Source organism: Chaetodon auriga, chromosome 13, assembly GCF_051107435.1.
Source record: "Chaetodon auriga isolate fChaAug3 chromosome 13, fChaAug3.hap1, whole genome shotgun sequence".
In the NCBI taxonomy this organism is placed as follows: domain Eukaryota; kingdom Metazoa; phylum Chordata; class Actinopteri; order Chaetodontiformes; family Chaetodontidae; genus Chaetodon; species Chaetodon auriga.
This window is the reverse complement of record NC_135086.1, coordinates 6,056,979-6,073,638: the sequence shown is the minus strand read 5'-3', so window position 1 is coordinate 6,073,638 and position 16,660 is coordinate 6,056,979. Positions and strand designations below refer to the sequence as shown.

At 43.3% G+C, this 16,660-nt stretch overlaps 3 protein-coding genes across 3 annotated transcripts in view; all 3 read left to right on the top strand.

Moving 5' to 3' along the window:
* The first annotated feature begins 13 nt into the window (after positions 1 to 13).
* On the top strand, positions 14 to 3,579 carry bcs1l (BCS1 ubiquinol-cytochrome c reductase complex chaperone). Its single transcript, XM_076747220.1, has 7 exons — positions 14 to 749; positions 887 to 1,026; positions 1,175 to 1,369; positions 1,592 to 1,655; positions 1,752 to 1,924; positions 2,126 to 2,243; positions 2,908 to 3,579. Exons 1-7 carry the CDS (start codon positions 430 to 432, stop codon positions 3,158 to 3,160), a joined length of 1,263 nt encoding a protein of 420 aa, XP_076603335.1. The 5' UTR covers positions 14 to 429; the 3' UTR covers positions 3,161 to 3,579.
* A 364-nt stretch (positions 3,580 to 3,943) lies between these two features.
* Positions 3,944 to 10,323, top strand: cyp27a1.1 (cytochrome P450, family 27, subfamily A, polypeptide 1.1). The gene is made up of 9 exons (XM_076747219.1): positions 3,944 to 4,287; positions 4,859 to 5,040; positions 5,910 to 6,109; positions 6,212 to 6,409; positions 7,055 to 7,218; positions 7,647 to 7,813; positions 7,945 to 8,026; positions 8,222 to 8,422; positions 9,203 to 10,323. Exons 1-9 carry the CDS (start codon positions 4,048 to 4,050, stop codon positions 9,332 to 9,334), a joined length of 1,566 nt encoding a protein of 521 aa, XP_076603334.1. The 5' UTR covers positions 3,944 to 4,047; the 3' UTR covers positions 9,335 to 10,323.
* An 899-nt stretch (positions 10,324 to 11,222) lies between these two features.
* tns1b (tensin 1b) overlaps positions 11,223 to 16,660 on the top strand; it is a 151,368-nt gene continuing 145,930 nt past the window's right edge. The window contains exon 1 of the mRNA XM_076747214.1: positions 11,223 to 11,401. Coding sequence (XP_076603329.1) covers positions 11,300 to 11,401 — 102 coding nt within the window. The 5' untranslated portion in view covers positions 11,223 to 11,299. The remainder of the gene's footprint in view (positions 11,402 to 16,660) is intronic.

The following is a 16,660-nucleotide window of genomic DNA, read 5'->3' as shown; positions in this document are numbered from 1 at the left end:
TAGCAGTCGGAATGATTTTTGACAAACACAGGAAGTGTAGTAGAGGTCGCTGTCACTGCTGCACCACATTTATACATTGTAGCATGGGGATTTTGTTTGTTTTGGATTGTTTGTTTTAATTTTCTTACAAATAACGATTCAGGATTATTCACACTGTGAATCTCTCCAAGAGGAAGGTATGAAGTGAAGACGAGGAAGGCAAGTCAGTGGATGTTAGCTATGTAACATGACTATCGTTAGAAACTAGCATCAACTGTAGATTCCCAGCTTCAGGTTTTTTTTTACTGACGGATGTCGTACATTTTCAACCTCTCTGGATTACCACACAGATTAAATGAGTTTACACTTGGTGTGTCGGTATTTTCTATTGCAAAGTGTTAGAACAACTATATAGCCTGGTTCCACTGGGGGTGTGCAGATATCAGCAACATGCCCCTGTCAGACTTTCTTGACGGCCTGAAGGACAACCCATACTTTGGGGCCGGGTTTGGACTAGTTGGGGTCGGGACAGCGTTGGCAGTGGCCAGGAAAGGTGCCCAGGTGGGAATGGTCTTCTTCCGCAGGCACTACATGATCACTCTGGAGGTCCCCAGCAGGGATAAGAGCTACCACTGGCTGCTTAGCTGGATCACCAAGCACGCCAGGCACACCCAGCACCTGAGCGTGGAGACCTCCTACCTGGCGCACGAGAGTGGACGGATTCACACACAGTTTGACTTCCACCCAAGTCCTGGGAACCACATCATCTGGTAAGAAGAGTTCTTAAAAGATACTTCTTGAAGTTCGGCATGCTACCAATAAACTATGTTTATTAATCTGCTCAACAAATACTGTTTTCTCTGTCACCAGTACAACCTCTGACACTGTCTTCCATTGTTGTCTGCAGGTATGGGAGGAAGTGGATCAGGGTGGAGAGGACCAGAGAGAAGCAGATGGTGGACCTGCACACTGGAACCCCGTGGGAGTCTGTAACCTTCACGGCTTTAGGCAGAGACAGACAAATTTTCTTTAATATCTTACAAGAAGGTAAAGGTTTGCACAGGTACACCTGCACACCTGACACGCACAGATCTCACAGAGGCTCGCCGTATGAGAGCTGTGGCACACTTGACTTTTGATGCGTCTCTTTAACATTTTGACGTTGCTTAGTTCAGTTGTCAATGATGTCTTGCAGCAAGAGAGTTGGCCCTGAAGCAGGAGGAGGGACGTACAGTGATGTACACAGCCATGGGCGCCGAGTGGAGGCCCTTTGGGTTTCCGCGGCGGCGCAGACCCCTCAGCTCTGTGGTTCTGGATGTAGGCGTGGGTGAAAAGCTTGTAGATGACGTGAAGGAGTTCATCGGAAACCCCAAGTGGTACACAGACAGAGGTAGGATTTCCTGGTGTTAGCCAAGGGCTTACTGCCATTGTAGTTTCCCACATGCACTTGAATGCATCAACTCAGCATTTTCAAAGCAGTTCCTGCCCTCAGCTGCAGGACCAGGAGTCAGTTGCCTGTTTAAAAGCAAAATGTGGTAGAATTTTCAGTTACTCTGTGATGGTAGTCTGTATGACGTCATTAATGCTGTTTGTTGGTTTTTTGTCCATGCAGGCATCCCCTACAGAAGAGGATACCTGCTGTATGGTCCTCCAGGGTGTGGAAAAAGCAGCTTTATGTGAGAGTGCTTTTCTCTTTCTGTGTGAAAGACAGACTAAAGGTCAAGAGCTTGTACACAGTTTCATTTCTATCTTAATGAATCTTTATGTTTTAGCACGGCGCTGGCAGGGGAGCTGGGCTACAGCATCTGTCTGATGAGCCTGAGTGACCGATCCCTTTCAGATGACCGTCTGAACCACCTCCTGAGTGTCGCACCGCAGCAAAGCATCATCCTGTTGGAGGATGTAGATGCAGCGTTTGTCAGCCGAGACCTGCTTCCTACAGAGAGTGAGTATCAGGGAAGGACCAGTGGTTTAGGATTTTGTTTATTTTTCTCCTATTTACATGAACTCATAAAATGTAGTTTTATTTATGCCCTATGTTTTTGGGTTTGTAAGATGCAGAACTGACTATTAAGACAATTATAAGCTGCAGTTGTTCAGTCAGACTGTCTTTGACTTTCAAATCCCTTTCGTCTTTGCCTCGCAGACCCTCTGGCCTACCAGGGAATGGGAAGACTGACTTTCAGTGGCCTGCTTAATGCTCTGGATGGAGTGGCTTCATCTGAGGCCAGGATAGTTTTTATGACCACCAACTTCATTGACAGGTACTACTAAGAGTAGAGAGAACGCATTTTTTATGGCACAAGCAAAAAAGTGAAAACATCTTCAGCTGAAATAAACACTGAGAACAAAAAAAAAGTCAAAACATGCACAAAGGCTACATCTAAACAAGGAACCAACAAGATTGACGTTTTGTGGTTCTTTGCCTCAAACTGCACAGTCACACAGCATTTATTGCCAAGATTACGCTGCCACCTGGTGGAGCTCTTAATACACTACAAACCAGTCAAACTGACCTGTAATACTGTTATACTAGCTGCTCTAACAAACCAAAAAACGCAGTCAGTATTGATTGATGTGGCTCATAAAACACCTTGATCAGAGCGCCTGTACTCTTGAGGCCTGTTTCAGGCCACAGCAGCTGCTTTCAGGAAAAACACTACAACTGCAGCTACACTAATGTTGTGTTTTCAGCGTGTTATGCTGCCTCCTTGTGATCACAAATCAGGTAACTCAGATTCAAAATATTTCAACTAGTTTAAAGTAAATCACAAACTATAATTAAGACTCACCCAGTTACATGAATACCTTTTTAAAATGAACACCACGACCTACAGCACATCACAGCTACTTAAATGTGTTTTACATCCATTTTTAGAGTGTTTCAGTAACGTTAAGGGCACCCTTACGTGTAATCTCTGCTCGCAGGTTAGACGCAGCACTGATCCGACCCGGCCGTGTTGATCTGAAGCACTACATTGGTCACTGCACTCACTGGCAGCTCACACAGATGTTCCGCCGGTTCTACCCAGACGAGCCGGCCTCTGAAGGAGAGCGGTTTGCCCAGTGTGCCTTGGCCGCCCACTCTGAGATCAGCGCCGCTCAGGTGCAAGGACACTTTCTGATGCACAAAATGGACCCTGAAGGATCTATAGCCAATGTTGCCCGAATGAAAGAATGACAGGACAGGAAGGTGTTTGGAGACTGAATAAAGAGAAACATTCTTGTTGAAGTTATAGTATTACACATGTGCATCAGTGCCACAGACTGTATATGCCGTATACGACTGATACCAAATAAATACATTTCTGATCATTTCATGGCATCATGTGAAAGACACATCCTCCCCAATTCGGACTATCATGGAGTTCCCCTGAGCAAAGGACTGGAGCCTGAGCTTCATCAGTGAAGCTGCTCAACAGGCAGCAGTGTAGTTTAGAGAACTTAATTCATCCTGACAAAATGTTTTGAACACAGACCACAAAGCATGCACTGATGCGGGTCTTTCCTCATGTGCACCGTGCATCCAGTAGACCAGCTGTTGGACCACGTGCTCAGTTTAAAGGCTCAGTCAGCGATCTACATGTAAACAAAGCACCACCCAGCAAAAATCAATGAAGCTGATGAGGTCAAACATTACATTTGCTGTAGAGTTAATTTCTAGTTTTATCTCATCTTTGAAGTTGCAGTATCTGATATGTAGCTAATCTATATTTCATGATAGATCTGTATTTTACATTTATATGCTCTACAATCTTTTTGGTTTTTATCGGGAATATTAACTTGTTAAGTGGAATCTTTGAATAGCATGCTTGTTTTATTTTAATAATTCTTTAAATGAAAATACTGTTCCTATATATTTTAGTGAGGTATTAATACACAATGACTACAAAATGGCTTTTCAGCATTCTGCACCACAGATGTGTGGTTGCATTGGCTCCTGGTTCTGTTTGATCCTCTAGAGTTGAGCTGGAAGGGTTAACTGTTGTGCGAGACATGGCCCATCCCTACTCTGCTGGACTCTTAGATGCAACAGGAGCCTTGCGCATTTCCTAGTCTGCCCCCGTCATGGCTGCATGGCTGTGCCGGAGTGTGATGTGGAGGAAGGGCAGCGGGCTGCTGTCCTGCTCTACTGCTGTGACCCGGGCCTGCTCCAGGGGTGTGGGAAGCATCTCCTCCACCCCGGGGCCTGTCTCCACCTTCCAGGAGAAGCCTCGGACACTAGAGGACCTCCCACGTGTCAGCTTCTCGAAGCTGATATACAGAATGACGTTTCAGGGTTTCCACAACCGTATGCACGAGCTGCAGGTAGGCCTACGCCGTGGTCTCTGGATGACCCAGATATATGTATCCAGCAGGTTTTAATCTGCATATAAAAGAGCTGCATGCTTTCTGTGCGATCCTTCCAGAAATCTTTCATATGACTTCACTTTGGTAGCTAAGGTGACCCGCTGACAATTTTGGTAATTTCTTGGGGGGGAAAAAAGGGGTGTTATGAGTGACTGAGACACAATGCATAATAGAAAGGGTGAGGCTGGTTGCTTTCACAATAGCTGCTTACAGCCAGTGTCAGCTGACTCTCACAGAGGAGAGGATTGTTTTCCTTCTCTGCAGGACTACTTCATGTGAGGTGACCAGCATTCAGTCGCACTCACTCACACCTGTGATACTGGCTTTATAGTAAACATGCAATGTATTTTTTAATAGTAGAATTGCTTAATGGCACCAACATTCAAACTTGATTGTAGTGATACAGGCCGTGATGAAGCAGCAGTTTAAGTGGTTATAGTTCTTCTTCTTCGCTCATGCATTAAGAGATTGTTTGCCACAGGTTTCTCTGTTAACTCATGTATCTTGCATTCTCTTTGTCCCCCATCAGATCTATGAAAAACAGCTGTACGGGCCCATATACAGAGACTGTTTAAACACAGTGTGTGTGAACACTCCAAACCTGCTGGAGGAGGTCTTGAGGAACGATGACACTTTCCCAAGCCGAGGAGACATGTCCTCGTGGAAAGAATATCGAGACATGAGAGGATTTGGCTACGGGCCTTTCACGGAGTAAGACTAGTGAAGACAAAATGTGCATATCAGTGCTCCATTCCCATTTCCCTGCAACCACACGTCTAATACCCCAGTGGGGTTGGGTGAAGTGAACAGATACTTTAAATACATTGGCAAGTTTTAATTAAAATAGGTGTCTGAAGTCAACTCAGTATTGCAGGGAACTACAGCTGGACTTGTACGTCGTGAAGTATGCACCCCCCTTGGCATTTTTCATGTTTTGTTGCCTCACAACCTGCAGTTAAAATGGATTGTTTGAGGGTTTGCATCATTTCATTTACAGAACATGCCTACAACTTTGAACATGTGATTTTTTTTTTTTTGTGTGTGTTTTGTGTTTTTGTGTAAATTGTGAAACAAACGACAAACAGGACAAAATAACAGGAAACTTCTCATTTCACTTCACCAACTTAGACTATTTTGTGCACATCCATGACATAAAATTCAGATTTAAAAAAACATTTAAATTACAGGTTGCAATGTAACAAAGTAGGTAAAAGCCAAGGGGGGTGAATACTTTTGCAAGGCGCTGTATGTTCTGTGATTAGTAAAAGGAAGTTGCCGTACACTTTCAACCTCATCTCACAGTCTTAATGAAGATGATGAGATGTGGTGAAATGGTGAATTTAAGAGAGTGGACCTTGAGGAGTGTGTTAGGTGTTAGATCTGATGATGACAGCTGTTAGATCAGACGTGGGCGGAAAGAAAGGAGATTTAACTACATGTAACCCAGTGTTCTTCTTAAATTCAAAATACAGGCTGTGAGTTAATCCTCCACTGGGCAAAACTAATCTCTCGTTTCTCACGTTTGGAAATCTTAGCTGGGACAAAACTTTATCAGCCTTTGTGACTCTTTCTGCTCTCAGGGAAGGGGAGAACTGGTACAACTTCAGGGCGGTGCTGAACAAGCGCATGCTGCATCCGAGGGATTCTGCACAGTATGGCGACACTCTCAATGACATTATTACAGACTTCATGAAGAGGATCTGCTACCTGCGTCAGTGCAGCCCCACGGGAGATTTGGTGACCAACATAAACAACGAGTTCCATCGTTTCTCACTGGAAGGTTTGTAGAAAACTGAGAGGAAAAGTTTTTTTTTTAATGATTTGCAGATAGGTTCTTAATCATTTTCTTTTCTCATCCTAAATCTCAACCTTCACCATTCAGCCATTGCCTCCATTCTGTTTGAGACAAAGCTTGGATGTCTGGAAAAGGAAATCCCTAAAAGTACACAAGACTTTATCAGCGCAGTGTCCAAGATGTTCTCCAACAACTTTATCGTGGTGTTGATGCCCAAGTGGAGCCGCAGCATACTTCCCTTCTGGGGGCGCTACATCGCAGCCTGGGATGGCATCTTCAGCTTCGGTGAGTTGCGAAGGAGACAAACAAAGCTGAGGTGTTGGTTAGGATGCATTGATTTGACTCTACTACTGTTCTGTTTCTCTGCCTTTTGTGAGTAATGATGGCAGTGTGTGTGTGTGTGTGTGTGTGTGTGTGTGTGTGTGTGTGTGTGTGTGTAGCATTTGGATAAGCAAAGTGAAAATGGGCTGTGAAATAAAGTGTGACAAAACTGCCGACATCATGTACAACTGAGCTCTTCTAACTGAAAAAAGTTCATTGTTGAACATCAGGATCAATGCAAGTATCATCAGCCGATCAGCTCTCCTTCAAAGCAATAGATAGTTCTATGAGAAGACTGACGCTGCTCTCAGAACAGTTAATGTGAAGCTACGGCCATCAGATGGTTAAAATCATGTGCTTCTTTTCCACTTTGGTTTTTGTTTGCGGTAAACAAACCAAATGTACCGGGTGTGAATGACTGCCTGCAGAACCGCAGCAGAATGCAGGTTCAGTTTCAGCCTACAAAATCAACAGTTAACAAGAAATTGAATAAGGATTTTTACCAGAATATCAAAGTATTTACCTTTAAAATGAGGCAGAAATAGTTTCAGTTTTTCTTTTGAAAAGAGCTGAAATGGATCTTCTCTTCCACTTCTGCGATTATTTTAGCCACAAACTTGATTGACAAGAAAATGGAGTCCATTCAGCAGCGCTTGGACAACAACCAGGATGTGGAGGGTGAATACCTGACGTACCTCCTCCAAAACCCTCAGATGAGCACTAAAGATGTGTACGGCAGCATCTCTGAGCTGCTAATAGCAGGACTGGACACGGTAAGAGTCAAGCCGGGATTTTATGCTTAAGTCCACTAAAAAAAAAAAGACGTGTTGTGATGACTCAGGTGACTGTCGTACACACTGTTAAACCAGTGTCTTCAGTTTGGATCTTGCATGTTATTCTGAACCTTGATTCCAAAAAAGCTGGGACACTGAAAACACAAGTATAACAGAATGAGCTCATCTGCGTCAGTCAAGTAGTAAATTCAGCAAATGCACAGATTAATATAGCCTAGATATATTAAATATAAATATAATACAATATAATGAATAATCTCATACATTCTTAAAATTAATCATTATGAAATGTCAAAATATAAGCTGGGCTGCAGGGCTGCCTCTCAATGCTGCGTTTTCTTCTGCATCTGCACGTGAGGTTTATGTTTCTATGGATTTGCATCTCTGCCTGTTTCTGTGTTGTCAAGACCTCCAACGCCCTCACATGGACTCTGCACCTGCTGTCCCTGTACCCTCAAAGTCAGGACAGACTTTATGAAGAAGTGTCCACTTTGGTCCCAGAGGCCCGGGTACCCTCTGCTGCGGAGGTCTCTCAGATGCCGTATTTAAGGGCCGTTGTGAAGGAGTCACTGAGGTGAGAGAGGTTACGGCGTTATGATGGCTGATTTTCCGCTTCCACACAGGCCGTTTACTTGTCCTCCATCATTCAGCAACAACATCCAGCCTAAACCAAACCAAATGAAATGATCCCCTCTTGTTTTGCAGGATGTACCCTGTGGTTCCTTTGAATGGACGGGTTGTGATAGACAAGGATGTCATGATTGGTGGATATCAATTTCCAAAGAAAGTGGGTCTGCTTTTTTCACCATTATCAGACTTTCTGTACTTGTTTTGTGTCTATTAGCATTATAACTTCATGATATTGCAAAGAGAAACTCCGGTAAAGTTAATTAGAACTATAAACAAAACAAATGCATTTAGATTCAGGTTTCATGTTTGATCAGAGTTTCAGTATTTTGTCTCTCCACTGTTTTTTCTCCAGACTGCTTTCACGTTTTCTCACTATGCCATCAGTCATGATGAGGACACATTCCCAGAGCCGTTCACATTTAAGCCGGAGAGGTGGCTCCGTGACGGCCGAGAGAGGCCCAACGCCTTTGGCGCCATCCCGTTTGGCTTCGGAGTGAGAGGCTGCGTCGGTCGCCGGATCGCTGAGCTTCAGATGTATCTGGTGCTGTCTCGGGTAAGTGACGAGTAGGAAAACCCCTGCAACATCTACTGAATGCACATGATGTCATGTAAAGCTCGATGGCATCAAACAACAGTGAAACACTGCTTTAAAACCGGGCACGGATGTTGAAGGTCAGTACGTTTTCAGGGCCTTTTAATGAGGAACACAAAAGAGGCTGAACCACAAAGAGATGACACACGGTGTTGTAATTTCTCCAGAAAAGACATCACATTGCACTGAATCATTAGCTCTGGTGCTTGTGCTCATCAGCAGTTGTGCTGCTGTATGGAACAAGCGGGAAACAAAGCAATGACATACCTCAACAACACAAAGCTGTTCCTTCACAATAACATAGTGTGTTTCTGGCCACCTGACAAACTTAAATAAGCCACTTTTAGCTCTATTTTGGTCTCTAAAACCCCAAATTCTTGAGAAAAAAACTGTAGTGGAAAGGACTGATTTGCAGCCTTTTAATAGTGCAAGCAAGCACCTGAATTAGCTGCACAGTACTGAAAGAAAACAAAACAAAATAAAGAGCTGAAAGATGCTAAAATGCCCTGTGGAGCTGCAGGGAACTGCAGACTTCACCACAAGTGACCTCTTTCACATTCATTCACATTGTTATTTTAGTCATTCTTAACATGAAAATATTGATTAGTGCAGCTTTAAGGCTAAAAGAAGTTGCCCATTGCTGCAGCTGCGTGTAAGAAAGTGAAAAATCTCAGTTAATGCAGGAGGCCTCATTCAGCCTGGTCCAATAATAAAGCGGCTTCTTCTTTCTTTTCCCTCCAGCTAATCAGGCAGTTTGAAATCAAACCAGACCCGACAATGAGAGAGTTTAAATGCATCAACCGCATCACTCTGACACCAGACAGACCTGTAAGCCTACACTTTGTGGACAGAGGAGGTGAAAACGCAGTTTGATTCGCTTTGAATGAAACACTGTTCATATATACAGTATTTCTGATGTAGTAAGAGTGAGACACAGATGACATAAAGTTAGATAAATTCATGCACCAGCATCGTATACTTGTCAAAGATGACTTCGATGTTCATCATGCTTTTTAAAATTGAGATTAAGAAATGAGAGAACAGAGTAAGAATGTGTTGACATGGATTTCCTGGAAACTTGCTTTTTATGAAATGGTCTTTGTAGCTCAATAACATCAGTGAAGAGTCGTGATCTAAGCTTCAGGGTTGGAATAAAGAGCGTAATAATAAACAAAAGAGAGGCAAAAGTGTATTTAAAGCCTTGAATTGTGTTTTCATTATGTATGTGTGTGTCCTGAAAGCAAATTCATTGTGTCAGATGTTTATTTTTTCCTTTGGATATGACAATAAAGTCTTGCATATTGTGTCTAACGCTAACACTTACATTGCTGGACTTAAATAAAGATGCCAAATAAACAAAGTCAGTAATTTGATGCATGTGAAGAGAAATCTCTGTAACTGCTCAATGTATGAAAGCATGAAAGGATTTGACATGGACACATTTTAAAGGAGAGAGGAAAGCTGTGGTCAGGTCAATATAGAACCTTATGTACTAGAAACTGAATCCACTGTTTAATTTGTCTGCAATCTACAAAACACCTTCTCTCCTCTGAAAGTCAGTTTAATCATAACACCCACCTGTAAGCAAACATGGTTATGTCATATGTACAATACACAGCACGGCTCACTACTAAAACTCCTAACACAACTGACACATACTGGTTACAGACTGGAAGGTCTGGATCTAGGTCAGCAGTTTGTTACAGGCTGCAGGTTCTCACCTCGTCCAATGTGCTGCCAACAGTTACAGAAACACTTGCATATAGATATATCTATTTTTTCTATGTATATCTGTTGAAATATAATCAAACTCCTTGTGTGTGAACACATACTGGGACAATAAATCTGATTCTGAATGATGATCGTGATGTACCTTTGTTACATTAACGTCTTTTTATGCGACAGAATCGCAAAAAAGTTAAAATGAAAACTTAACGTTAAAAAATGATAGAATAGTTCTGAGTACTACTTCACAAATCACCCAGGAGGGGGCAGCATAACTGCATGGAAACTGTCTCCACCAGTCAGACTCGACTCCTGCAGAGCGCAACGACTGATCCCAGTCCAGCGGTTTGGTGAGTCAGCTGGGGCTGGAGGGCATTTATGAGCCCAGGTTAGTTTATCTCATTATGACGTCCTTGTTCTTCTGTTATTGTCTTAATGTCACATGTTGAACGTGACAAGTTCTACAGTTAATAAAAAAAAGAAAAAAGGGACTTTTAGGGCCAAATTGACACCAGCTGAAAACACGAGAAGAGAGTTCTTTTCTTTTACTGTCCGGATCCAAATAAATGAAATCATATGGGCAGATTTTGGATGTAGTTGAGGGTTTAATGCACAGGTGAAGGCTACTGAGCAATCAGCCCCCCTTTTTGAGTGGCAGCTTGAACCGCCAATCACAAAACCAAATGAAAACACAAATTTAAAGGTAGAGAGAGAGAGAGAGAGAGAGAGAGAGAGAGTGTGTGTGTGTGTGTGTGTGTGTGTGTGTGTGTGTGTGTGTGTGTGTGTGTGTGTGTGTGTGTGTGTGTGTGTTTCCACGCTGCAGCCTGCAGCTACCTGTTTGTCCTCACTGTGTTTCCAGGAGGAAGTCACCTCACCTCAGCGTGCCAGCCAGTCAGCGCCCGGTGCGTGAAAACAAGTGCTGGAAACTCTTGGAAAACTCCTTCAACAACTCCCTTTCAGTGCTCGACTGACAGTGCAGTGATGTCAGCCCCGCTGCGCGCATTTGTCGCCTGTTTGAGTGGACTGAAGTCACCATAACTGCGCTGCAGCAGAGGGGAACCGAGCGGTGAAGCGTTGAATGGGTTTGGACGAGTGCGCCCTGGCTTTGCTCGGATGGGATGCACGGTGAGCTTCATCTGCTGTGAAGAGGACTTTCTGCAAATGCCCGTTTACCGCCATGAGGAGGAAGAGAAGAAGAAAGAGGGAGCGTTAAAGGTAAGTGGTGGCAGGAGGGACGCGCGGAGGACGCGGCCGTGCGCCAAAACGCGAGCGGGCTGGAGTTTGTCCAGACGGGGCTGCGTGTTCGTTCAGGCTGTTTTCACCGCACACTCAACAAGTTTATTGACATTTATATGCGTGCTTTACAACCCAATTGACTATCTTTATGTCAGACTGGGATTAAGATAAGAACTGTTGACCTTTGGTTGCACTTGACAAACCAAAGTCTCCACAGTCCTCTGAAGGGAAATGCGGACTATCCTCAGCAGTAATGAGTGTTTTTTAGCCCGCTCACACGCAGAGGAGAATATAGCCAGAGGTTGTCAGGTGAGTTAAGAGGCAGCTTGTACACAACCATCAATCCAGTTGTATTGTGTGTTTTAATACCTGCTTTGACATTAGGCATTCACTCAGAGCTTCTGCTGGTGAATGAGGTAAACCATTCACCATAATGACCGCCAAGGGCAACTCTGAGAAGTCCAAGTTCAGTCATGCTGGCACTCCATGACAAAGGCACAGGGATCGTGAGTGCTGTACCTGGAATAACTGACTTTTCTTACCCTCTGCTGGTGCTGGCGTGTCTCTCGGGTTAGCTGGTCAGTTAAATGTGTATAAGTTTGTTAAATTGTAAACGTGCTTTGCAGCCAGAGGCTCTAATCTCTGCCCTGTGGAATGTGGTCAGTGACCTCTGACCTGCACTGATCCCCCCCTCCCCTCATATGTCAGTCCCAGACCATTCAGGGATGAGTTATTTCTAATGTGATAATCAGCACTTGTGTTTGGTGTATTTGGAAAAAGTCTTAAAGCTCTGGATGAAGATAAACAACACTCCCATCAGCACCACAAACCACAGAAAAGCATCACTGATGCTGCATTCAGAATGTAATCTGCCTTTGGTCGGTGAGTGTGTTTGGTTACTGTTGATCATGGAAGATATGAGGCTTTTTCCCCGTTTACCGAGCTAATGTGGCATCAGTTTGGCTGTTTAAGATGAACAGTGTGAGATTAACCCAAAGTGCTGTGGGTTTCATGAGACATGCAGTAGATAAGACAGCACAGCCTTTCCTACTCACTAAAACCGCGGTCCTGTTATCCTCTGTTGACGTGGTTTTTGCTGTGATCTGGGTTTCCTGGACCTGTCGATGGTTAGGCTCGGTCTCTTGTCTTTTTCTCAGATGGTTTGGCTGATATAAAATTCACATTATCACCATTTGGGGTTGCCGAGGCTGGAATTTTCAACTATTTATCGATTTCATTCAGCCATTTAGTTTAAAACTGATTGATCCACTGACAGTGGGAGGTGGATTCTGTGCCGTAACAAATGATAAATACGTTATGATTAAAACGCTCAATTTGGCTGTTTTTTTTTCCCTTAGATACATTTATGTGGATATATTCTTTTATCCAACCATAATTTCTATTTTTCTTATCTGAGCTCCTCCACAATCTTTCAAAGTACCCAATGGCTGCATCCCTGATTCTGGTTGGGAATCACTGGTCTAGATGACACCTTGTATAGTAGTTATGTGGATGGAAAATCCTTTTAATGCTGATATAATACACACATATTATTGCCCACCACTGCACAGACATAATACTTCATATTCTAACCATAATTCCTGTGCTGCTGGGAAGTAACACCAAAGAGACACTTCTAGACATCTCGTATGACTTTTCCTGGATATGCTGACTCGTCTGGTGGCACAGACAAACAGCTGGCACCGAGGCGTGCAGGGCTGTGGGCACATGGAGAGCGGTGGGAAATGAACGCTCCGGCTCTGCCAGCAGAGCTGTGGTTGAAGTAATGAAGTGGTGCTAAAGTGTTGAAAATAGTCACTGAAGTGAAGAAGCCAAGTGTCAGTCATGCTGCGCATAAACAATCAGCATTCACTTATGATTTAAAGGGAACATTTTCGAAGTCCCTTGAAAAATGTGGAGCTGCTCTGCAAGAGCAGACTGAAGAGACAGTTTGTTGTCAGAATTCGAATCACTCGATAGCTGAGTGCTGTCATTGTTAACTGATTTTGCGCTGTAATGCATATAATGCTTCTAAACTTTAGTGCTGAATCACTTTCAGGCATATGTATCTTGCCAAATGCTTTTCTTTGCACACCGGTGGTCCCTTCCTCCACGCTGAGGTTTGTGTCGGAGGTGTGCTCAGGTGCAGACAGTTGGCTTCCTGTTGTAATTGCTTCTTGTGTATGCGTGATGCTTGCGGTTTGTTTCCCAGATGAAGAGGAGAGTTTGGATGCTCCTGTCAGCTGCGCTCAGGGAGGCCCACAGCGCACAACTTTGAAGTGCGATAACAATCGGCCAGAAAGTAAAACCCTCATGTAAGACCAAAGTACACAACCACGTCTTTGAACCAGATGAGGGGGTCTTGAATAGGCTTCAAGAAGAATGTGTGCTGTGTGTTTTGAATCTATGGTTTCTTGTATAATGGCAATACATGGACTGACAGACAGTTGGCAGAAGAACAGAACACAACCTTGCTGCAAAGACACATTTGAATGAATTAAATGAAGTTGATGGATTGTGATATTGGGTTGGCACAGCTTGCAAACCACGTCAAGGACACAGTAGAGAATACTATCCTATACAGACAAACAGCTGTTGGATTTTAAATAGTATTTAGACCTTATAAACGGATCGGGTTCCTCATTTATCTAAAAATGGCATGATCAAATCCCCAAAGCTTGTGCTATAACAGCCTAAATCAAACCTGCCGCTAACTGCACGTTAGCTCAGAATAGCTGATAGCGCTTGCAGTGTCAGGCGATGAGTAGTCAGTGTAAAACAGCTGATGAAGAGATTGAAACACAGTTTAAAGACGTGTTCAGACTGAACACAATGAGAGTTTTCATCTTATATGAATGATTTTTCGGTCTAAAATGTCAAGGTACCATCTAGCAAAGTAAGCACCATGGCTCAGACTGATTGAAAATTCTTCCAGCAGCTGAAGCTCTGTTTATTTTACTACAGTTTCTTTTGTCCTTTTTCTTTGTATGCATGAGTTTGGGTTATACAGTGTTAGGTGAACTCACACGGGTGTCTACACCTCCGTTCACACTGACTAATTTAGTCTATTTCTGGCCACTTCTGTCTTTCTATTGACTTTGAATCACACTGCTTTAAAATGAGCCTGAACATATCCTGGAGGTCAGATGTTTGACAGAGGAAGGCCAGAGATAAATTAAGAGTTGATTGGACTCCAACGCAATGTCCATGTGTCTGCTGCTGTATAAGTAGGGATTTCTTTGGTAGCCAGTTGAACCTGATAAGACGACCGTGTATTGACCCTCTGCTTGTTGCAGCATCGGAGGGCCGGGCGTGAGGTATTTTAAGTACATTTCACTGGTCCTTAGATAAAGTTGCTGTTTAAATGAAGTCTGTGATGGAGCTACTAATAGTTTCATGTAAGCAAGACTAAGAGTCAACACATGATAGAGATTCTGTGAGGATGTGCTCAGGCACAGTGGTGCTTTTAGCTAAATGCTAACGTCAGAATGCTAACATGCTGATGTTTTGCAGGCATAATGCTTAGGCTGAAGCTCAGGCTGATGGGAGTTTTATTAGTCTTGCAGATATGTTGTCATTAACCAAATCAGTGGACACACTGGAATGGAAATGGTGCAAAAGTTAGTAGAGCATCCAAGTTATTAGGATTCATCCTCTGAGGACCATGAAATAGTGGTGGACTGGCCGACCAGTAGTCCGACAGACAGTCCGTCGAGCCATGTTACCAGCATGGCTACAGATGCAGGCATGACTGGGTATGCTGTACATTATGTATGTTCTCAAGTGTGCTTTTTTAGCTTGAAAGCGTTTTTCATCAGATAGCTCTGACACGTACTGGAATGTATTAAACATAAAGCAGCATTTAGCAAATAGAGCAGATTTATATGCCTCATTTTTAAGAACTTCTGTATCTACTTTCATGTTTCTAGCAGATACAGATCAACAAGTGCTTTCAAAGTCCTCTTTCTGGCCACATGTTGATCAAAAGTCCACTATGTAGTAATTTATGGCCCTTGTTTCTGTCATCAGCATTGTAGGAAATGTTCTTTTAGATGGCTTTCTTTACTGTTGCTTGTGTACTGTGGCTTAAAATGCCAAAAAATAAGACATTTTTAATGATTTTTGTGTTTATATAAAAGCTTTGCATTATTATTAGGTATCTGTTTGCCTGCCTTCAATTGGTGTCAAGTAACGAGCAGAGCAAACTCTGGACATAAGGGACATCTCTCTCCCTCCTTAAGAATCTAATCCTCATTTCAGTTTGATGCCTGTCAGGCTCAGCTCTCTATCTGCCCCTGTTTCTGAGTTCCCACCAAAGTGTCAGGCGGCAGGCTGGGGCTTTCCTGGGATTTGAAGATTTTCGATAAAGGTATGCGGTGAACTGAAAGTTACCTGCCGCCCCATATTGCATTCCAGTGGATGCTTTAGCTGTGGGGAAACAGTGTGGCCTCTGTGCTGCGTCTCTGGGGAGGCCTATCATTTCACTCCTACCTGCCGGCGCTGACCTGCACATGGGCCGCAGAACAAGACCCTCTCTGTGTGTTCCTCTGTGGAAAGGTGCCCGATGTGTGCTTGACCCGGCGGAGGGCTGTGATGCCTCAGCAAGGTTAACCCCTGTCATTTTACCTTTTAATGCCCATGCACACAGGAATTTAACCTTTATTTCAGAGGAGGAAGCTCCTTTTAAACAGACCTATTCTTCACTTGACAGCCTGGGCTGAACATGCTGCAGTGTTTTTATCTTGACGATGATGATGTCGAGGATTCAGAGAAGAGAAGATATCAAACACACTGTGGTTAAATTATGGTATGAATCCATAGAGTTTGATTGTCTACTTCACATACTTTTAAATGGTTTCCTGCTAATCTGCATCCATACCAGCAAACCTCCCAGTAATGCTTGACAATAAAGGGAAACATGTCTGATGGCTCATAACTGTATGCACAATTATAAATCAGATTTCAGAATTATGATTGGAAAACCTATTTAAGATTAATATAATACCATTCAAATTTAATGCATAAGACAAATTTAGAGAAACTGAGATGTTTCAGTTAATTTTAGTATCAGTTTTCAGTTTACAGCTCATCAGGCATTTGTTGACAGGAACAAAACGTCTCATTATCTATAAAACTATCGGATGTAATGTGTGTAAATGTGGAGGGACACGCTGAATGCAGATTGTTCCATACAGCGCAAGAATATGTAGAGGAATGTGTGTTAAATTCTTCCTCTTG

Bases quoted from the DNA above. Each gene is read 5' to 3' on its own strand.
- cyp27a1.1 (XM_076747219.1), top strand. From the start codon at position 4,048: ATGGCTGCATGGCTGTGCCGGAGTGTGATGTGGAGGAAGGGCAGCGGG. The intron at 7,219-7,646 runs GTAAGAGTCAAG...TGTGTTGTCAAG, and splicing joins TAATAGCAGGACTGGACACG to ACCTCCAACGCCCTCACATG. The intron at 8,027-8,221 runs GTGGGTCTGCTT...TTTTTTCTCCAG, and splicing joins GATATCAATTTCCAAAGAAA to ACTGCTTTCACGTTTTCTCA.
- bcs1l (XM_076747220.1), top strand. From the start codon at position 430: ATGCCCCTGTCAGACTTTCTTGACGGCCTGAAGGACAACCCATACTTT. The intron at 1,370-1,591 runs GTAGGATTTCCT...TTGTCCATGCAG, and splicing joins CAAGTGGTACACAGACAGAG to GCATCCCCTACAGAAGAGGA. The intron at 2,244-2,907 runs GTACTACTAAGA...CTCTGCTCGCAG, and splicing joins ACCACCAACTTCATTGACAG to GTTAGACGCAGCACTGATCC.